Consider the following 24662-nt stretch of genomic DNA (forward strand, 5'->3'; position numbering starts at 1 on the left):
TTTTCTTTAAATCCAGACTTACACTATGAAATAAATTGTCAGCAAGCATTTACATGAGAATTTATCAATAAAAATAAATGTATTTTCTTCATTTAATATTTTAATTAATAGTTAAAATATTTACAAAAAATTAGGATGAAATAATAGGGTTTATTATCATCTTGATAAATTAAATGTTTGAAATAAATTAAACAATATAAAAAATTAGTTAATGTATTGCTTAAAAATACAAATGGTTAACTGTATCATTACAAGTAATTATAGCAAAAACAAAAAGTTAAATATAAGCTCGTCATTTTTTGTACAAAGTTATTTTCACAATTTTAAATTAGCAAAAAAAAATAAAATAAAACAAAACAAAACAAAAAAACTAACAGATTTATAACTTAATTTAATGGAATTAATTGAGGTTGTACTAAAATATTATTTTAGTAAAAAAAATTATGGTACCTATGAATGCTTTGAAAATATCCTAGGTATGTAATGTACCTAATTAAATATATACTTTATTTTACAAATTATAATTATTATCAAACATATTAAATTTCTTAATAATAAGACAATGTAACATAATTTTTATAGTGTTATTTTAATAAAGGTACAATATGTTCTGTAATGTAAAATAGTATCACTACATTTCAAAAACTTAATTTATATTATATTGTAATCATAATAAATATTTTAATTTATCTATATAACAATATAGGACTAAGTTAGTATTATGTTAGTCAAAAATATAAATATTCAAACAGTTTTTATAAATTTATGAAATGTAAACCATATAAACCACAAAACATACAACTGTGTTTGAAAATAATATTAGTTGCTAGGTATTGAAAAATGAATTTATTACCAATATTGTTGACTTCAAAATATAAAACTGAATACACTCGACACATAATATGTACAGACAATAGGTTTTAAAAAAATTAAAGAAAATACATAAAAAAAAGTTAAGTTTGTAACATATAAATAAAATATAAAATGAAAATAAAACAAAATAAAGCAGAATTACAAATTGGCCAAATAATAGAAAAAAATAATAAAACATTACACACTAATTATTAAAGATAACATTTGACTACAATCTGTACATAACAGAAATGAGATCGCTCAAATAAATCAAAAATTAAATTAAAATAATGTACATTATGCTTGGATAAAAAATAACACCAAACATTTTGTCTTCGGGTTTATTGGTACTTTTTTTCAGGTTGAATAGTAATTTCTTCAGTTGGTAATTTTTAAAAAATGTATGCATTGTATTTTATAATTACTATGAGTACAATAGTATGATGTTTATACAATTATTATAATTTATAATATTGGACGGATTCAACCGATAGAAAACACTGAATATTTTGTTTTTCTAAAAGTAGAAAACACAGCCATGTTTTATAATAATTGTTTACAATAAAGAAAAATAGGGAATAAAAATACATACAAGAATATTTTTAAAACAAAGAAGATTTTTGTAAATATAATTATCTTTTTGATTCATGAACAATTATTCTGTTTAATCCACAAGTGTACAACATTAAAAAAAAAATTAGATATTATATAATTTAAATGTGATCTCAGCTGTTTTAGAATGTAAGCCATAACAACACAATTATGTTTATTCATTTATTGTTGCATTATTCTTTTTAACTGTAATTCATGTTAAGACCTTTTCTGAAATGGTGAGAAGAAAAAATGAAGAAGAACCCATCTTATGGAATATTTAACACATATACATTGTCTACAGAGCTGGATTTAAGTATTATATTATAAAACTATGTTGTTAAAATAGAAAGAGCTTCCTATTATTATTCTAAATAATATTGTTAAGTGCACAGCCTGTATTGTGAGAGTTCGGAAATTGTTGTTAGTATATGGTTCTTAACACTTTTTATAAACTAGATAACCTATAGAACAAAAATTGAATGCATTCAAAAAGCTGAAAAGTACAGTGGTGCGTTAGTTGTACAAAATTATGATAGGAAAAAAATATCAAAAATGTTATAAAAATTAATGTTTGAAAAAAATTAACAAATTATTCATTAAAAAAAATAAATACACATTGATGACAGTTTGATAAGGCTTAAAAAATATTTAAAAAAACAACTAATAATAATAATAATATTGTGTCGTCAGACATGCAACAAACGGGGTTCACCACTTATTCAATGTTCAGTGTCTCCTATTAGCCATCTCTTTAGTGGAGTGAGGCACATTTGCGTCTTATCTTCGCCATTTAGATGTCTATTGTTTGCAAAAGCATATGCAACTGTCTGAACACGTTACCCAAGTTACCCTGGACCGTTTGCCTCTTCAGTACAAATGACCTGATATCCATAAGTATGTTTTGACATTTGCGACATTTGTTGTATCTGTAAATAACAAACAGTCAATGTGATGGGATTCTGTGTATTATGCATAAATTGCTTAAATAGAGTCAATTGGCTTAGAAAAACATGAAATAGTATAAATAATAATAATATGTTTGAAAACATAACAATATTTGAATATTATAAATTTTTACTCATGCGTTGACATGACGGCAACCCTAATATTCTAAATTAATTTTTATGTTTTATTAATTTAAGGTCTGTGGTAGATTCAATTTAACTGATCAACAACTAAGATAATAATAAAATAAATATAATTAATTTAATTTTATAATTCTATTATATTCATATTAATAATTAATTCTTAAGTACATGCATATTATAATTGATAATTACTATTATAAAAAAAATGAGTGAAATTATAATATTTATTTGAATGCTTATCTATAAGTAAAACTATTATCTTATATATTACATGAGTCAAAAGAATAGATTTACGATAAATTAGTATCATAATATCTTACTCTTAAAAAAAATTAATTCTACTAACCTTTCTTCTTGCATGATATCAACACCTATTGCAGAAGGTGGTCTTTGAATATTATTCTTAATGACTGGCATAAAATACTGCAGTATATCTCTTATGGCCTTAAAACTTACGTTTATGAATCTGAAAATAAAAATTGAATTAAAACTTAAAGAGATTTACATAAAAATAAACATTAGATAGGCCATTGGGTAGTTTATTGTATCATACATAAACTAAAGATACTTACATTCTGTGTTTTATGTTTTTAATACATTTAATCATTTAAAATTGAAAAAACTGAAATTCAGACCTATATTTCATTGGAAAAACAATGGATCATAAACATATCTTTTGAATTGCAAGGAATTTAAAAAATAATTTAATTTAGGCATTAAATATAAGAACAAATGGTAATATCATAGAAGGAATGGCTTTACAAGTTTCCAATAAATCTTCAAAAAAAAAATAAATGTTAAACCAAAACTGACTCATTTTAATTCGGAGTCTTACTTAAAGAGTGTACTAGCTAGATAAATAAATTAATAACAGATTTTTAAACTTTTTTCTCCAAACCAAACTATCAACTAAGTAAAGTAACATTTTAATCCTAGAGTATAAATAGGCATATATTGTATAATTCTGAAGTTTTAAAATAGTTTTAATAAAAAGGTACTAATTAGTAAGAATAACTGTAAAATGATAAACATAAAAAGAGTATATGTTGTATTCACAATCACAAGATAATAATTCAAATCATCTAGCTTTGCTAAACACTTTAGTTCTGTTTTATTTCCATATCTTTGTGATAGGTATTTAAATATTTTATAACAAATATGTTCGGTGTGTTTTTTAATTATATTTTGTTTACCTCTGGTGAGATCAATTATCACCTATTCCTATTTTCATTATTTGTCAATAATGCATGATGAGTATTGAATCTTAGCAAACAAAACTGATTTACCTATCCTTTTAAATCAAATTAACTCCAAGGTCCCTAAACTAACTACTACATTATCTATTAATTTCTATGTTTTACCCAGAACCTTTGACTATTAAACTAATACACTATTTCAAAAAAATAATGTTTTTTAAATGTAGACATACCCCACAATTTTTAATATTGATTGACTAATTGTACCTAATGATATATACTGTTATCTTATTTAATTTCAATAAAGAGAATATATATTTTCAAAAGGCCCAGCCATTCAAAATAAAAGCCTTTATTAAGTACTTACGCCTCATTGCCACTCTGAATCAAATCAGAAATGGAAGGAAGAAGCATACTGCAAACATCTAGACACCAGAGATTTCTGAAATAAACATTAAGCACAATTTTAAATAAAACTAAATACATTTAAACACAGTGGTGTACACTCGAAGAATATTTAGTTATTCAACATCAACATCTTTATTAGTTTTTTTATAATACTAGAATATCTTTAAATAAAAAAAAATATATAATATATACCAACTATCTATACTTGACATTGTATTTGGTTTTTTGTTGTAGAAAGTGAATACTATATAATTTATACAAAATATTTATTGTTAATGGATAGACTGTCAATGTATATTTATATATTAATTATAAATCTATATTACATCCAGGATGAATACATATCATGGCCACCCAGAAATTAGTCCTATTTGTTCAGAATAATAAAAAGTTCACATATGGTTGTATTATGTTATACTATTACTTAAAATTTATACTTATTTTTATTTTTTAAATGAAAGTAAGAAATGAATATTTTTTAGCAGATATAAAAGTAATAAATGTATACTGATATTATTGAATTAAATTAAGTTTGAATAAAAATCACAGGTTTACCGCCATAGTAATAAATAATAATAAGTTAAAAATGCCAAATAAAGCACAGCATTATTTGTAAAATTTAGCTAATGAATTTTAAAATTTTTCATATTACGGTTAAGAACAAACTAGAAGCCATATTCTAACATTTTCAAAAATGTTCTCATAGTTTCAATTTTATTAAACAATTCATTTTTAATAATACCAACAGTCCAACAACTTGATAATTTAATTTTTAATTACATTTTTTTTTTTTTATCTTTTTTAATTTGATCAAATAAAAGTTAAAATTAATAAGCAATAGCAATAATAATGAAAAATGTGTATCTCTTACTTCATACTAATCATCAACTTATTACCACATTTACTGTGAATGTTGCTAAATATTGTCAATAAATATTGTTCATATAATATGCAGGATGACATCAATTGTCACTATCTACCTTATTTTTAAATAAACTACAATTTGGTCAGTGTTCTATTCACTTTTTTTTTTATATATATATATATACTAATAATACTATATTTCTATACTATCCTACAAGTATTATCTCATATGCAAGTCGTTAAATGATATTTTAATTTTTTTTTTAAAGTCAATTTTTAGCATCATAGTAAATATACTTAAATATAATACATGGAAAATTAAAAAATAATATTTTAAGAATATAACCAAATGATTTAATATAATTTATGTGTAATTATTTTAATCTCCCCATAAAAATAACTCCCCTCAATAGAAAATTTCTGTATACACCACTGTTTAGACATAATACTAAAATACAAAATTTATTATTTACGGGCGTTGGGTAATAATAGAAATGAGATCTGATATGACAGCATCATCATTCATTGAAACAGCAGAATTTACAGCACACTAAAACAATAGATGAATTTTATGAGTAAACATATATGATATAATAATACAATTTATTAATTTATATCAGGTAAATATATATTATTACAAACCTTAAAATTTTTATTAGTCCATAATGTCTGTATAATATTAAGATAACGTTGTCTTTCTTTAAGCACACCCATAGTGGACTTATGATTTTTTGAAAGAATCTCAACAATGTCTTCTTCATCGTACATGACATTATGTAAACTCTAAAAAATACATATTCGTCATTATTTATTTATTTTTTTTATTTTAACTAAATACTTGTATTATTAAAATTTACAAAATAATAATTGAAATAAAATATTACATTACTATTAATATATTAATTTAAGTTTGAGTAAAAATGTTTGCCAAATAGGCATATAAAAATAAAAAGACCAAGAACAAAAGGCATTTAAATAATGTGTAATATTGAATGGCAATTTTGGTCTTAAAATTAAAGTATAATTTAATATTTTTCAACAATTTAAATTATAAAAAATTTCGCACCTTTGTACTAACATTTTTTAATTCCCCAAAATCATCTAAAGGAAGTTCAAATTTCTTTGCGATGGTATCAGTCTTTTTATGTTCTGGTGTAACTAAGAAATCATCGGCTAACAGTCGTTTATGTTGAGGTAATGATGTAATTTCATCTGGAATTATTTTTCTTTGAGATTGAGGCGATGTGTACTTGTGCCCATAAGTAAAATGATCTAAAATATATAAATACATAATAAAAGTATATAATTTTGCAAAAATATAAATATATATAAATTATTTTCTAACCATTTTGTCTAAACACTGGCAAAGATGATGGACGTTTGGTTAAACTTTCATTAGTTACATTAGAAGATACACTACGCATTGAAACTGATGATGTTATATAAGGATTGTGTCTTCTTTCAGATGTCTCAATACTATCAGGTGTTGATATAGGAGTTGGTAAATCAGGAGTATGGTAATCACCAGAGCTCTCAAACTGAGGTAACTGAAATGAATCACAAGGAGTAGAATCCACAGATGAAGTTTCAGCTTCTGAATAACTGTTTTGCATTAATCCTTGAGAAAGATCTGGTTATAAAAAATACAATATAAATGTTAAAAAAGTAATTTATAACATAATATAAAATATATAAGAACTATATACCAATGCTATGTTTTTTTTCCTCTAATTTTGCAGAAGTTGTCGATTGATTTCTATTTACTAAAAATTAAAATATGTATTCAGTTTAAATTTTTTATCTATCGGTTTTTTATCTTACCTTCAGCAGTAAATATATTGTTGGAATTATCTGTAAAAATATGTTAACATAATTATTGATGTAATTAATAAATACAATATAAATATTAAATATCAATATTACCATCTTCAGATAAAGGTGAAAATGGAGGTGGACTTCTATTTACTGAAAATTATACAAATTGTAAATCAAAAAAATGTTATTACCATGTATACTAAAATAAAAATTCTAAATATATTATTCAGTTTATTCAGTATTTAGAACATTAATTTTAAATTTTAAATGTATTATAATTAAGTTCTGTTCTTAGAATTTAAAATAAATGAATTTCTTTATGAACATGTTAACATTTTATTTGTTAATTATAATTTAGTATTTACTTGCAGATGTATCAGATTTTAAACAAACATTTAATAAGCCATAATTTTACATGAAAAAAAAAATTCGCTAAAATTAAAATCTGCATGTCACATTAAACTATTAAAGTGTTTTAAATGTATGAAAAGTATCAAATTTTTTTTACCATTTACATTTTATTTAAATGTATTCAATAAAATGATAAATAGCAAGAATTAATTTTTACTAAATACTGAATATGTATTTATTTGCAACTATTTAATTAACATAAACTGTAAATTTTTTAAATTATAAATTCTACATAAAAAAAACCACAATTATATACACTAAACATAAATACCATTTTTACACGATATACTCATGTAATATGAAAATAAATATCTAAGTAAATAATGCACACAAACACATAAAATGCTCAATAATTATCAATATAAACATTGATAATAAAGTTTATAATAAAATCAATGAGTTGACATTAATTATTGCAGTGTATAATAAATAAAATTAAAACTAAAGCCAAACTATTTTTACATTTTTTATGATAAGTCAAACTGCTTAAATGTTATAAGTTATAACTAGGGCTCGGCTTTTAATGCTAAATGTATTTTTTTTTTAGTTGATTTTTGACATTGCATTCTAAGTATATAACTCATTTAATGTAATAGATACTTTTATTTTGTAATTTTTGCATTTATAATTTTATAAATTTTTAGTGCATTTATCAAAACATTATATGAGCTTTTAGTTTAAAATTAAAATTCAAAATATTATAACAAGAAATATTGTTTTCATAATACAGTAAGACCTAACTAGTTAGACTTAAATGAGACCAAGGGTTATTAGATTATTGAGGGTTTGCTAAAAAAAAAAAAAAAATGAAACAACATACCTCTTATTAATTGAAAAGATACATTTGTATATAATTTTAATTTATAATAATGTGTAAATAAATAAATTTATCAGATGACAAATTAAGGACTGATAAGTTTCTAAAATATTTAAGCGCATTTAGTTATATAATATCAGATATACATTGTATATCCAAACCATATTAAACACAAACCTATTTAATGAGCCTATTGTATTTTCAAAGAATTAATAAAAATAAAAATACAATATACATACATTGCACATACGGTATGTTGTATTAATAAAGTCAAATTTTCAAATGACACTTCTCGAGTATGAGAAAGGGGAAGAGAAAAAATGGTCAGAGTACTGAGGTAATCAGACCTATAAGTTTTAGACTAGCAAGGTCTTACTTTATTTACTTAAGTATTTTTTTTAAGTACATATTTTACATTTGTAAATTTTTTAGAACATTTTTGATACCTTTTATGGCATTTGAATTCGAGCTCTAATTTAAACATGTAACATTTGTAAATGATAACCAACATTAAAATAAATAGACATACTTACATATTCTACTTGGTTTAAACGCTAAATAATAATTTATAAAATTATTAATTCTTTGTATACATAAAAATTACAATTAGATAAAATAACTATACTTACAAGTTCTATTAGGCTTAAACACTGAATGATAATCATGAACATTATTAATTACAGTTTGATTTTCATCATCAATATCAGTTTCGCTTTCATCAATTAATTTCATATTAGTTCTGAAAATAATATAAACAAAAATACATGAGTAATTAGTAATTATCTAGTTAAAATGAATACTTTTATAAAAATAAATATTGAAAGCTATTACGGTTTACTAATTAATGTCATAAAAACATAAGAGAAAACTTTCAAATTTATTATTTTTTTTAAATCTACTAAGCCATTTTTCTTACTATACATATTTTTGTCGCCAAATTTAGTTTCAATATTTTTAAAAGTATTTCTATTTATAAACAGTGCCTCATTCACTTAGATCATAAATTAACTAATTGATCTAATTCATATTATAATTTTAAAAAAAACTTGATTAACCATTGTAAATATGTCAAAATGTATAGTTCCAATGGGATACAATTCTTCTTCTATTATAACTTATGTTCAAGAGTATCAAAATTAACTGTTAAAATAATTTGTAATTTAGAAATGTATTATCTGCAAGACACAATACTATTTATTTAAATATGTTTTGGTAGAGACTTGTCAGAATCATAGAATCTTTGATAACATGGTTCAAATTAAATATTTTATTATTAAATGATCATTGGAAACAGTAAACAACTTGGAATCAAATATTTTTACCATCTAATCATATATATATCCACATGGGTTTCACTATTGCCTAATAGAGTTCACTTCAAAAAATTTCTTATCTAATTTTTGTTTAATAACATTAATATAAAATAACCAAAAAAATTAAACAACAAGACCAATGTGAGTTATTTTAATTTAAAAATACAAATATATTTTTGCTTATGTTTCTAATTTAAATAACCAAGAACTGTTAGTTGGATTTTAAACCTTCAAAATGACTAAAAAGCATATCTAAATCAAATAACACTTCAAAAATAGATTTCATTTAAAATTTACAAAAGCTTAATAAAACTAATTTAAAAACAAATTAATTATTTACACATACTTGGGTTTAATCATTTCTCGTGTTTTTTGTTTATTAAAACTTTTTCTAACACCAGTATCTCTTGTAAACATCGTATTCGTCTTTGATGACTTATCGGGTGGTGAAAATTGATTCTTAAAAGGATATTCTTCAGGTAAATTAATTAACCATGTTGAAACATCTGTTAATAAATGTGAGGCGCCAACCTAAAAATATTTAATGTTTTAAATTGTTTTTATAAAAACTTCATAGAACATAAATAATAAATATTTATAGAAAATAAATTAACATCTAATACAATAGAAAATTAAATACAGATTTATGTATGTATCCTGTACTAAATTATGTATTTATTATATTAAATGTTCACAATTATAATATTTAATAACTTACAATTCGATTATCTTTTACAACTAACTCATTCATATTTCCCCATTTTACAACCACTGAGTCACATACTCTGGTTGGTTCTACACCATATACACCAAGGTAATCATTACCACCTCCATATAGAACATCTCCTTTGTCATTAAATTGCAAACATCTAGAGAAAACATATTATAATTATTATAAATAATACTCTTTTTTAAAAATAAAATGAAACATGCTTAGAAAAATTAGTTTAAATATTTATATACCTAATTATAGATTTGTCTGTATCTATTTGAGAAATAATACTAAATCGCTCCAAATCTAATATATTAATTTTATTATCTGTACCACTACTAGCTAATAAAAATACTAATGGATGAAATTGAATAGATGTGACTGCTCCTTTATGTAGTTTATCAAAAACATGTATCATGCGTCCAACTCGCAAATCCCATATCTATAAAATAAATAGCAAAAATAAAATAATTTTACCATCAATATATGAATAATTAAACTAATAATGAAATAGTTTTAAGACAATATGAAAAATACAGTAAATTAAACTGAACTTGAAGCTATTAAATAATTGTTATCATATTTTGATTTCATAATAATTACATTTATTACTATTTGTTTACTTATAGCAATATATTTAACACTTTACAGTGAATTTGTAATACATCTAGCCTTAATTTTATGAAATACAATATAAACCACACAATTATAATAATAATATCTAATAACTAACCTTAACACATCCATCTTCATCGCCAGAAGCAATCCATAAACCATCTGGACTGTATTTCAAACTAGATATAGATGCTTCATGACCTTTGTACATCCCTATACAATGTGAATATCGATAATCCCACAGCTGTAAAATGAAGTATGTTTGTACATTATGGTATTTAACATATTTAATATAAATACTTTGATTATTAAAATTATACCTTAACATTGGTATCTTTTGAACCCGTTACAAAATACGAAGATGAAGCAAAAGGAAAAAAATCTAATTTTGTAACAGCCGACTTATGGCCACTAAATGTCTTAACCTTTTTTCCTTTAGTTAAATCCCATACTTTTAAACCTCCTGTTTGACTACCAGCACCCACTAAATACTCTGATGGATCAAATTGTACACATTCAATTGGAGTTACATGGCCGCATAAGCTCTAAATAAATAATGAAAATTGTTTAAACAAATAATTTTTTTTTATATGAACATAAGATACTTAAAATTTGTATACAATTATAATACAGAATTTCAAGGGAAACAATAATTACCATAAAACATGTTTCACTATCAACTTTCCACAAGTTTACTTTGTTATCTGCACCACCCGTAGCTAATACTAAGCCACTCTTTTGACCAAGGGCCAAACAAGTAACATTTGCATTGTGTGCAGGAAATTCTTCTACATAAATACAAAAGTTAATAAAGCTATTCTTATAAAACTATTTTACTATAAAATCATATTCAGACCTATATCCTTTATATAAATAAATTTATAATACAAACAATATAAAAAAGTTGATAATGGATACTCAGTTTACTTATATAGCTCACTTAGTAATAAGTCAAAATTTATTTATTATTCAAAATTAAATAAATTATAAAATGATATTAAACGGAATCCGTAAATAATTGTTTACGCAACATTTTTAAAAAATTTTAAATATTAGTAAAACTCTTGTCAATTATGGTCACTTCTATTTTTTGGAATTTTTTTGTATCAACTATTATGAGTAAAATACTGCACATATCTGGCATAAGTAATAATCAAAATATAAGAAACTAAAATAGTAAAATGTTAAATTAATTTAAAATTATTTATATTTATTTATCAGTTTATAGTTATCCTATCATTCAAGCTAACATAATAAACGTGGTGGGTTTGTATAATAAATACTTCATTAGTAGGGCTCAGAAGTTTTTTTTTGGAACTCTTTAGACAATGCTCCCTTGGCCACAAATCTGTTTCATTAGCATGTGAATCTGAATAACTAATTTTTATTTTGCATTTTTTGGTGTTTAATACTTTTTAAGTCATTTTATGACATTTTTAGTTATTTTTACTGATTTCACATTAGTTCACTTCTTATCGTTTCTTGTTGACCATTAGGCCGATAACTTAAAACTTGGAAACTACTACGAACAAATACTTGTAATTTTTTTATTTCCCTATTTTAAGAATTTTTTTGTCATTGTTATGTCATATTTTGAGTAATTCGAAGCTTTGATAAATTTATATAGAATTTTATAGTAAAATGGAGTAAAATATTTAAAAAAAAATGTATTTTTATTAATTTAAAACTAATATTAGTAATTTTTTAAGTTATTTTTTAAGGACATTTTTTTGCCATTTTTATGTCATATTTGCATATTTTTTAGGTAATTTTTTATCGTTTTTAAGGTCAACAACTTCTGAGCCTTATTCATCAGTGTTCAATATCACTTAAAAATGTCTCAATATGCATAGTTTTAATGGCGTTTAAACAAAACCACCAAAATGTAACAAAAAAAAATTAAGCTAAAGAATAAAATGAAATAAGAGAATTGTGAACTTGAGAATTTAAGACACAAATTCAAAAAAAAAAAGGGGTGGTCAAGTGGATAATGCTCTGCTGTACAGTAGGTATTGAGTGGATCTTGGACATAGAGTAGATTACTATAATGGGTGTGTTAGATTTAAATGCAATGATAGATATCATTGTACACGAAAAACGATTCTACGAAGATGATTTGTCAGCTTAAGATATATTTTCCAGTAGGTGGTGAAAAAGGTGGTTAATTTTTTAATGTTCTGAATACCCATACGCGCCCGCAGAAATTTTTCTAGGAGGGGGCAATGTTATGATTTGTTATATAAAAAATAGTAATTTATCTTAAAACATATTTTTGAAAAGTCAGGAGGAGAAAATACCCCATCTCGCCCCTGGTGTAAGGTTAGGTAACCGCGCCTATGTGAATAGTGAATACCTCAAAATTAAATGATATACAGAAAATTCCAATTTAAACAACTGATGTATATTTTAAGTTTTGAAAACTAGTAATTTTTAACTTTAACAAAAATCTCAAATTATTTGATGGTAAATCGTTATTTTACACGTGAATTTTTGATTTCGTAAAAATGTAAACTTTAGATAAGAAATAGATTTTTTAATTGGCCAACACTCAACTTGTTTTTTAATTATTATAAGCCAAAACTTTTGGAAAATCTTGTATTCAATTTTAAACTCTTAGCTACTTAATACGTATACGAAATTGTTTATAAATTTGATAATTTTGTCAATATTTGAATTTCAACCGCTAATAAAAAGAAAAATGTGACTATATACTTCTATAATTTTTGAATCACATAAAGACTAACTCATATGAAATTTACAAATATTTTAACTTAACCAAAAAAAATTGATCGGCATTTTTAAAAAAAAAAAAACTAAAAAAACGAATATTTCAAATGCCTTTAAAATAAACGAACAATTTTGAAAATTAAATTATGTAAAGAAAATTCTAATCTAATTAACTGGTAAAATTGTCAAGTATCTACGACTTATACTTTTCGAATAATAACAAATATTTAAAATCGCTTCAGAATAAATCGATATCGTTACGCAATTTAGTAAAAATTAAAAATGTAGTCGCTCATAACATTTTTCTTCCCTGCAATAGCTATTTGAAGGAAAACTAATGGAAAAGTTTGGTTGAATTCTTTAAACTTAGAATAAATACAAATTATTTGATGAATTTTCAACTACAAAATTACTTGTAATTATTAACATATTTCGTAAAAATCTTAACTTTAAACAATTATAAAAAAAAATTGTGACTGAGGATTTTAGATTTTTTTTTTAATTACATTAAGAACAACTAATAAGAAGCCTTGTATTAAATTTTAAAATTTTTATCGATATTTCAAAAAAAAAATACTTAGAAAATTCGAAAACTTCAGTTGTCTATAAATAGCTCAAAAAAACCAGATTATTTTGAAAATTTAACCGTGTTTAGGTAACTCTAATATAAACATTTGGTAAAATTTGGTCAATTTCAAGTATTTATAGTGATTGGTTTTTGAGTTACAACTATATATAAATAAATCGTTTTTTTTTTAAACCCGCTGGAAACTTCATACTTTTTACCTCTATAATGCACTAATGCACCAAGGATTTCGATTTTCCATCAGAAACTACCTCTCAAGTTTTAAATTGTAGCATTATTTGGACAAGTTATGGACTTATAGTGTACATACATACAAAAAAACACACATCATTGTAAAATAAATAAGCACATTTCTCACTCCGTTTAGAATCTAAAAGTTATCATATGGAAATTCAACAAAATGATGAAATTAAAACTATAACTCAATAATACAAATTAACTTACAGTTTTCATTATTGAAAAAAAAACAAAGAATGTTAGAATTGCTCAGGTGTTGAGAATAAATACCTTGTTAATAGTAAATCATTGTATTGTATGGGTTAAATTTGAATTCAATGATATATCACCCCATACAAAAAAAATTATGAGTAAAGACAATTTGTCAGCATATACAAAATATAACCAGATATATTTTATGATGTATTTATATTACGAATTACGATTAAAGTATTATTTATCTTATTATTAGTAATGAGGCAGATAGAATTATTTTTACCGAAAACATAGGATTTCAAATGTCATTGTGTGTATAAAATATAATATTAATAATATACTTTTAAAGTTTTAATTACCCACAAATAATCTATTGAATTTCTAAAAACATAACCAACATTTTTATTCTCAACTTGGTCATCAAAATTTGCTTAAATTCTATAAAAATAAACAATTTTTAAATATTTTTAGAAAAAGTATTTATTAACATTTATAGAAAAAATAACTTAAAATTTAAAAATTTTTATAAAGAATTAAAATACTTAAAAAATATTTATTATGTTTAGAAAGTTATCATTAAAATATTTAGTGAAAAATTCAAATTTGGATCGTTCTATTTTTAGTTATTAGTGGTACGTGACTGATTAATAATACACCCAAGCAAGCCTGGATCTATAAATCACAAATGGGGGGCTACGTATTGTATTTTACAAATAACCATAATATTTTTTATAGTAATTTCATTTTATATAACTTAAAATACGGCCGAAGGGGGGAGGGCTAAATCCTCTTAGCCTCCCCTCAGATCCGCGCCTGCACCCAAGTACTACGCAAAAAAAAAAATTAGAAAATCGCTAGTATATAGTATGTAACTTTTCAGTATATACATTTCATAAATGCATTTTTTAGCGTGTACAACATACGTATTATGTGTTTATTATTCTTTTTTAGACCCTAAACACTTAAATGAAGCAATGAATATATTGATTTTACGATGATTTGTGGTTTTTTTCATGCATGTGTACAGAAAAAGTAGTCGATAACATTAACATGCCTTGATTTTTAACTTCGGGTAGCAAATAGAATAAAAGAGTACAGTATTTTTTAAAATAACTAAAAAAAACCTGCGAATTTTTTACCCAAAACCAATTTTGGGAAAAATCGATTTAATTTTAGTAATGTAATTCAATGACTAATAACCGTAAACATAAGAAATTTTCACGAAATGTTTATATAATCATTTTATACTCAGAATTTTTGTTTTTTTTTTAACTATTTAATATTTGATTTTTTTCTTTCATAAAGTTGATAAAAAACTTATTCTTCGGGTAAAATTTAAATACAAAGTTCTCCATAACTTCAAAAGTTCTTAAAAAAAAAAAAAATACTTAAAATACATAGTTCAATTTATGTTTACAAGTATATTTAAAATTTAAATTTTGACAAAAATTACATAACCGTGTTGTGTTTTGCAGCTTAAAATTTAAAATTTATAAAATATGCTATTATTAATGTATTCTTAAACCATGAATAACAATATTATTTGTCAAATAAAATGATATATCATTGAATTCAAATTTAACACATCTATTACAGTAACCTATTGAACACCTACTGTGTAGCAGAGTGATACCACTATACAAACTTATCCCTATTCTTTTAATTTGCATAATATACTCTATAAAGCAATGATTTGGAAGTATTGTAATCCTAAACAAAGTTATTTCTATATGATGACCGCCTATAAATTGAGATAATTTTTTCAGATATTTTCAGTGACTATTAGATGGAAGTTCTACTATTCATATTTATCATTGAAAAAAACTAAGAATTTTTACTATTTAATACAATATTTTATTTACATTAGGTATATTATAAACCCAACATTATAAGATTTAAAAAAACTATTTTAACTTTTAAAAATATTATTCAATTTTTTTTTCAAAATAAGAACAATTTACAATCTTACATTCTTGTAAAATGTAATTAATTATTATCTGGCTCACAATAAGTTAGTCATGTATGACTTTAATGTCACTATTAAATACAATATAATATTCATATATTTTGTTTTTTCTATACTTAAACACTTATACTTACGTAATTTGCAAATATGTTTGTTTGGGTTAGCCATTTTAAAGACATATACTCTGAAAAATTAAATTAAATAAATAATTATTTATTTAAATTATACAATTTATTGTAAAAGTTTTAAATTTAAAATATTATTAAATAGAATTTTATATTTTATAATACATAATAATATAATTCATGAAATATAAAAATTTAAAAAATTATGTTTTCATAAAAAAGTTTTTAGTTAATTAAGAAATATGTTAATTAAAATCAATATCTACTAAAATTTAAAATTTTTTTATTGGATCCAATTAATTTGATAAGGATTCTTTTTATTTATGATTTACTATTTATAATTTTATTGTCTCAAAAAAAAAAAAAAAATCCCTTATCAAATTAGTTGAACATAAAATATTAAAAAGACTTTCAATAAATATCAATTCTTAATTAAAATTCAAATTGTATAATTGTTTAAAAAAATATACAAATTATGTTAATCTTTTATATACAGTAAGTTCCCGTTACAACCAACTCCAATACTATACTCATAATACGTTCAATCTAATTTAAAAACTATCAAATCTAGTTTTTAAAACTCATAAGATAATCATAAATCACCATATAATTGCAAACAAATTCTTATTTATTACCTAGTATAATAATTATTAATAGGTAGTAAAATCAAATGACTTTATAGATTTGCAAGTTTTGCAGGTATTTTAAGCATATTGAAATTATATTGAAAAAATACTTAAATACTTAAAGTATTAAATTAAATTAAAAATTATAATTTATTCCTAAATATAAATAGCTAATAATATGAAAATCCTGTTTAGTACAGTCTTAAAAATACCAAAATAAATTCAATGAGAATTTTGTTTTATATAATTTTCGATAAATGTCTAAATCAATTAATAATAATAAGCAATAATAGAGGAACCGTTTGTTTATTGTTAATACACTATATTAGGTTAAGCATTACTAACATATTGTAGGTAGGTATATTAAAACACTTGTCACGAAATATTAATAATAATAAACATTAACTAATGATTGAACACCATAAATAAATATACCTAATAATATAATAAAATAAATAATTTTCTACATGGGATCATTTTATGTTGTAGTGAAAATTCCTCTATACTTAATTTTGTACATAAAACAATATTACAAAAAGTTGTATTATTTATTACACAAAATGTAAATAAAGAACATTGAAAGGATTAATAATAGATTATTATAATAGCTTTAAAGATTTTAACGACTTGAAAAATATAAATTTATAATTATCATATGTTCAAAGTGAATTTATTATTACTATACATTTAATTACATTACTGTGCAAATCATTTAAGTCAATTAATATACAAAAATTGATAATAACTGACAAATGTCAACAGTTTTTATTTGTTTTTTATATTATTAACAAAAGCTTAAGTATAGTATTAGTAATTCAGTAATAAAGCATTTATGATAATTTATTATTTAATTATATTAATGATCCTACTGATCTTACAATGTACTATACTATACCTAATACCAATTAATTTGATTATTTTTATCAACATAAACACATTTTATATTATAATATAAATTTTCATAAGTAAGGTTTATCATTATTATTATTATTATTATTATTATTATTATTATTATTATTATTATTTTTTTTTTTTTTAATTAAATAATATAATATATAAGGTTAATTGTGATAAAAAAAAAAAATAGGTAGTCTCAAGAAATAAGTAATGGAAAATTTTTTCAAAAATAATTAAAAAATTAAGATTTTTGTTTAGAATTTGGATATTTCATAGATAGTAAAAAAGTTTAAAAAATTTGTTATCACATGACAACTAACATAAGTCAATTAATTGAATTGTAAAAAAATATTAGGAAATTTAAATAAGTACATACGTAATTAATATTAGTTTTGATGATTTATTACAATTTTTAAAAATGTACTATATGTATGTTTATATTACTATTAATCTCTATAACTTTAATTTCAACTATAAATTGATGAAATTCCTTAAGTTCAATTTTTTTTCTACAAAATATATGCAAATAAGATTAATTGTATTGCTTTAATTTTTATTGACATTCTCATAGTTAACTTTTGTTTTTGTTCATTCATCATTTTATTTACTTAGTCCATTCAAAGTTAATTTTATGCATTCTGCCACTATTTCATTAATAATTTAATATTATTTTCTAAATTCTAATTTTCTATTTTCTCAAATTTTAGATTATTTAGGTATAATATTTAAGCTAATATTTTAAATATTTAGATGTTAAAGAATTTTATTCTAACCTTCTTTTTTTTGTTTTTTTATGAGAAATTATCTTAAACCTTATTCTTAACCTTATTATTTTTCTGGTGATCAAAGTGTAAACTTATCGTATTGATTATATATTTGACAAGATTATATTTTATTGTTTTCTTTGACAAGAATGTTTCTAAATACACATGATTTACTAACTACTAATGTGTTGTTAGTATGACGTTTAGCTTTTTGAACTTACAACTAGGTAAACAAAGTCTTAAACTTACATTGGCAGAGTAATGAATAAACATAAATTCAATTGAATTTGATCAGATGATAGGTAGCTGGTAAAGACTTTGACCGCGATTTTGAACGTTGTTTTGATTGATGTTGCTTTTTACACGAGGAACGGCCAAAAAAGGTCAGCGAATTCAACTACTTAAGACATTTGCTGCAGCTGTGCATGATAAAAAAATTGTATTTTGGCGTTTAGCATTGCCGTTATGAGGGGGTACTCGCTAACAAGTCAATGTTTTGGTTTTTTTTTTCTTTTTTGATAATGACACAATGATGATAAGAAAATTTACTCCGTTTACAGTGATTACGTTTTATCAGCGTTTTGTCAGACGGGAGCAATTGCGCAGGTTCACGGAACTGAACCACGCAATAAACCACTACCACCACCCTCCCTTCGTAATGTCCCAACAGAGATCGGTATAGCAGTAATACTGTGTAGGTCACGAGTAAAAAATTGAAAATGTACAAAACTAAACTACAAACTTTATTTCTGAATTTTTGACAAATGAGTAAATGACGTTCTTTATTTCTTTGGTAGTGTGGGCAGTTCGACAACAACAGTCGTGTACGCGACATCTGTTTATCTGTTCACTTAGTTGCCGTGACAATAATAATAAATAAATAGTAACACTTTACTAATCACAAAATAATAATATTGTATTGTACGAAAACATGTCCACACTACCGCAATGCCGCCGACATGACCGCACTAAGTCTGAGGTCACAGTCCACAGATAACATTTCAGTGATCACAGGACAGGTGTCGATCGCTTAAAAGTGATTTTACGAATAAAACTAATCATATCGGACGATAATAATATCGTTATTATTATTATTGTCCACACTCTACGCTGTCTACAGTTTCCTTTTTGAATTCACGATATCATAAATTATTGTAGAATCACGACAATCACGTACTTTAGTACCTATATTGGCAATATTGACGACATACCACAAAAACGATATAGAATATTATGCTTTATCATTCGATGAGATTACCTCCAGCTATATTTTTAATTTTTTTAAATGGCCATCAAACAAGTTTTGACCGTATACAATGTATTATTATCTTCAACTATTACACATCCCAAACGTCCTAATGAATGTCGTATCTACGATACTTAAATACTTTTACTTTTCCGTCCTCGATCACCGAATATTAAATAAATTACCTACATAGATATTATTGTAAATAATAAGTAGATATAGACGGCATAGATTACGCCTTATCCAAATTCTAATGGATTGTAATAATTAGTTTTAAGGAATTTTTTTTTTATGTCTGTTAAAAAAGTTTATTTCATAATAAAATATTTTTTAAAAATAAAAATGTGTATACCGTATTGTCGTAGGTACCTTATATAGGTGAATACTGTATTCACCTATACAGCTAATATTTCGACTATTTTATAGGCATAAGAAATTTTCAAATTATTTTAGTTTTGTTTTTTATGCAATATTATGTATATTAAATTTGATGGGTTGAAAATTTGAAATATTTGAAAAATTAATGTTAAGTTCCTCATAAGTTGTTAATTTCTCAATTGAAAAATGTCAAAAATATTTTATATAATATTTTAATCAAAATATTTTTTTATAAGCGTTTTAAGTTAGAATTTTGACAAAATTGTAAAAGGTTAGGTTAATTATTATATAATTAAAAATGCATAAAAATGTTTTTTTTTTATCTAAGTTTTAAAAATGTAATATGTACTAGATTCTAAATAAATATAGTTCATATTGAAACATTTGAAACCATAAAATCTAAAAAATGATTAAAAACAATTATTTTTTATAGACATTCTAAGTTCCAATTTGGACGAAATTACTTACGAATAACCTATTTAAAAAAAAATAACAATAATTAAATTATTTAAAAAATAAAAATTCAAACCATTATTCGTTAGAACTTAAACTTTTATGACTTATATTTTAATATTTTATATTGTATTTTTTTTTTTAACATCAATGACCGATATTCAGCGGGAGGCTCCCAGTGACCTCTAGGCTCTGTTACCAGAAATTACAGAAACTTCAAAAATTCTTGTTAATTGTTATAGGTATCTAGTTGGCTACTTTAAGTGTTGGTACTAAGTTACTACCACTTATTTGTAACCATTAAAACGAGAAGAATCTAATTCGTTGAAAATTGATATTAAAATGGAAAAAATATATATTAATACCACAGAATATCTCTGTCCGTAGTATTAATATATTATACATACCTACTTGGAATGGTAGAATAACTGTCGATACAATTCGAAGAAGGAATAATCTATATAAATGTAATAATTATATTTTGAATAATTCGTTAGATATATTGTACATATTTTATTCATCGTTAGTTTATTATTACTTGTAAAACAATTACAAATACCGTGAACATCTATTATAAAGTCTATAATAGTTATCAATTTATAGTTTATAGTTTATACCGTCTATAAACTAAAGGGCGACTACAATATATTATGCTTTATGTATACATTAATATTATATTTAATAATATCTTATAGCTACCATTAGATAGCTCGTAGCTATTACGTTATTAGCATTATTCAACAATATTAAAATTAAATAAGTCTTTAAAAAAATATATAAATGCATAAAGTACATTGTAGAATATACAGTAATCGTATAAATTATATAATTAAATTCTATTACTGCACTTGTCTGCACTCTGCAGAATATATATAGTAATAGAATATATATAGAATAGCATAATATTATATTTAATATGGTATAATTATCGATAATATGTTACACTATTCTATATTAATATATTTGAGTGTTCTAAGTGTTACAATTTAAAAGCTTAAACTATGAATATAAGTTTATAATTATTGAATGGTTAAAATAAACATTAAATAATTTCATTTGCGAAACAAATGACTACCTAATTATTATTTTATCTGTAGTAATATACATGCAGAATTGCCTATTAGTTATCACTTATCATAAATGTATATTAGGTATATATATGAGTTATATCGTATAGATACTTATATATATTTTAATTCATAGTTTATTAGTTCGTATGTAAATATAGTATTTAATAGTTAATTGTGTTGTCTACGATTTAAGTATTGGTCTTTAATGAATAATAATGAAGACAATATTTTAATACCTTTAAATATTACAATCTTATAATTACAAAATTATAATTGGTACAATTAAAAGTTAGTTAATATTTAATATGAACTAATTTATTACAGTAGTGTAAGTATTAGTATACAATAAAAATTAAAAATTAATCTGCAATTATAACTAACATAATGTTATTAATTATTATGTATAGGTATACATGACTATATAATATTATAAACTAACATTTATTTTTATTTTACAACGATTGTTGAATAAAAAATAGTATCTAACAGTATTGATCTATCGAATATCAAATATTAATCGGTTGAGTAAAATAGTCCATATTTTGTGGATAATTTTGATAGTCACCATTACATACATGTATGTGTCTTATAAAAAAAAAAAGCACTAATTAGAGAAACATGAGAACGATGACACATGAAAGTTCTTATACTTGCTCGTCGACAAAAATCAGATAACTAATATGTAATATAATTTCTATTTACGTAGTGACAAGAATTAGATGTCCGTGATATTTGAAATGTTTCAGCTTTAGCAATAATTAACAAACCATAAAAATTATACCTAAATTTTGTAATTTTATTTTGTAAATTTTAGATAATAAAATTGTATTAGGTTTAGGTACCTATACCTACTTTTTTATTTAAGTTACTTATGATTTATGAATGCAATTTTCGATTTGAATACCTATTACATTTTTAATAACATATAGCACATGAAAATGTCGTATATATTTATAATATTTATTATTATTATATATATTAAGTATTCATTGTATTTTTTATTTACTGATATAGATTTAAAATAAAGATCAATATTAACTTATACAAAAACAAAACCACGTGAGTCATCAACTATTTATATGTTTATGACTTACGTAGCTTAGTAAAGATTGAATGATATATACTTTTATTACCTATGTAACATTTCAATTTTATCACTGTTTAGATATATATGATTTAGTAAGAACTAACATGTATCAAAAATACCACTATACTGGTATAAATATATAAAATCCGTTTACATAGTATTTATCCATAGGTCCATCTTGTATAGAAAATTGTATTATCTATCCTATGAAAGCAGCTATCGTTATTTTTACTGAAATATAATATAGTTTCTTTTTATAATCAGGTACATCCTTTCTTAATATAAATATAAATAATAATTTATAGAATATAAATAATTATATATATATATATATGTAAATATATAGGTACAATAGTGGACGTCGTGAAAACGGATTCTTCCCTCAAACTATTAAATTCTATAATTTGTGTGCCATCGTCACAAGTCTACGACTAAAATATTATGGTTTACCTATCTACAATGTTATGTATAAATATAAATGCATACAGGCATTCGCATTAATATTCATTACCTACATATCAGTCATCAGCCATCACACATCAATATGATAGTTTGGAAAACATTTGTGATCCATCATTAAAGTATTTGCGAATATTTTTATAAAATTTTAATATATTAATAAACTTAAGAAATTAAAAATTTAAGATTTTTATATACTCATAATAGTATACTCATATTTTCTTATTTTAAGTATTTACGATTTTATTATGTATGTATTATTTTTTTTTCAATGAAAATTAAGACTAAAATTAATTTTCATATTTATTGAAAACATTGATTATTTTGTCTTTCACGAATTTTTTAACCTATTTTTGAATACTAGGTATCACTTAGTGTAATATATTTATGGTGATCAATAGTTAGTTTAATTTTATTGATAAATTGAATCCATAAACAGCGGTTTCCAAATTTTTAACAGGTGAAATTTTTTTGATGAAATTCAGTCGCGATGCTCTTTTGTAAATAGTGAATACCTACTACAACTATAACACGGGTAAAACTTCAATCAAATATTTATATTATAATATATCACTCTGCTGTACAGTTTTAGATGTCCAGTGCGTGTATATTTTATAGTAAAATTATATAGGTACCTATTTGCTGTAATCAACTGAAGCCACACAAGCTATAGCATAAAAAGATAGATAATCATGAAACGTATGTATATTGTATATAATATTGTCTTATTATGCAATTTATAATGATCTAATAAATAAAAAAAAAAATGTGGAATAGGTAATTTAAATCCTTAAAACATTTGATGTGATATTGTGTGATTATAACCTAATTATTGAGTTATTATTTTTTACAATCAGTTCTGATTTTAACTATAAAAAATCATAAAAAAAATGTACTAATAGTAGTACATAAGTGATTTAATTATCTGGTACACTGCAGCGATTCTAATAAAATTTAAACTTTAACTTCCAATTATAATATTATAAAAATATTTGATTTAGTTTCGAAATTCAAAAAAAAAAATTGAGCGTAAATCCACATAATTATTTTATAAACATTTGAAGTAAAAATTTTAGCAAATTTCGTCAAAATCATGAAAATTAACAAATAATTTTGTAGTTAAAAATTTTAAAGATTTTTAATATTCATGTCTAAGATTTA

At 22.9% G+C, this 24662-nt stretch overlaps 1 protein-coding gene across 3 annotated transcripts; it reads right to left on the reverse strand.

Annotated features, from left to right (window-relative positions):
• Positions 1-1134: 1134 nt before the first annotated feature.
• Positions 1135-19312, reverse strand: LOC114127861 (katanin p80 WD40 repeat-containing subunit B1). 3 transcript variants are annotated; one of them, XM_050206436.1, is made up of 20 exons: positions 19058-19312; positions 16531-16580; positions 11343-11473; positions 11006-11230; positions 10804-10929; positions 10322-10512; positions 10077-10227; positions 9705-9889; positions 8675-8784; positions 8579-8599; positions 6926-6967; positions 6824-6853; positions 6709-6765; positions 6348-6632; positions 6081-6274; positions 5645-5785; positions 5476-5552; positions 4098-4172; positions 2881-3000; positions 1135-2372 (listed from the first exon to the last, which is right to left on the reverse strand). In XM_050206436.1, the coding sequence occupies exons 2-20, from the start codon at positions 16562-16564 to the stop codon at positions 2237-2239; spliced, it is 2331 nt and encodes a 776-aa protein (XP_050062393.1). In that variant the 5' UTR covers positions 16565-16580; positions 19058-19312; the 3' UTR covers positions 1135-2236. The 3 variants fall into 3 exon arrangements, with proteins under 3 accessions (XP_050062393.1, XP_050062392.1, XP_050062394.1); XM_050206435.1 differs by having other exon boundaries at positions 6069-6274; XM_050206437.1 differs by lacking the exon at positions 8579-8599 and having other exon boundaries at positions 6069-6274; positions 19058-19311.
• Between the last annotated feature and the right edge of the window lie 5350 nt (positions 19313-24662).

This window comes from Aphis gossypii, chromosome X (assembly GCF_020184175.1).
Source record: "Aphis gossypii isolate Hap1 chromosome X, ASM2018417v2, whole genome shotgun sequence".
NCBI lineage: Eukaryota > Metazoa > Arthropoda > Insecta > Hemiptera > Aphididae > Aphis > Aphis gossypii.

Bases quoted from the DNA above. Each gene is read 5' to 3' on its own strand.
- LOC114127861 (XM_050206435.1), bottom strand. From the start codon at position 16,564: ATGGCTAACCCAAACAAACATATTTGCAAATTAC. The intron at 10,930-11,005 runs GTATAATTTTAA...TTCATTTTACAG, and splicing joins CAAAAGATACCAATGTTAAG to CTGTGGGATTATCGATATTC. The intron at 4,173-5,475 runs GTAAATAATAAA...TGTTTATTTCAG, and splicing joins TCTATTATTACCCAACGCCC to AAATCTCTGGTGTCTAGATG.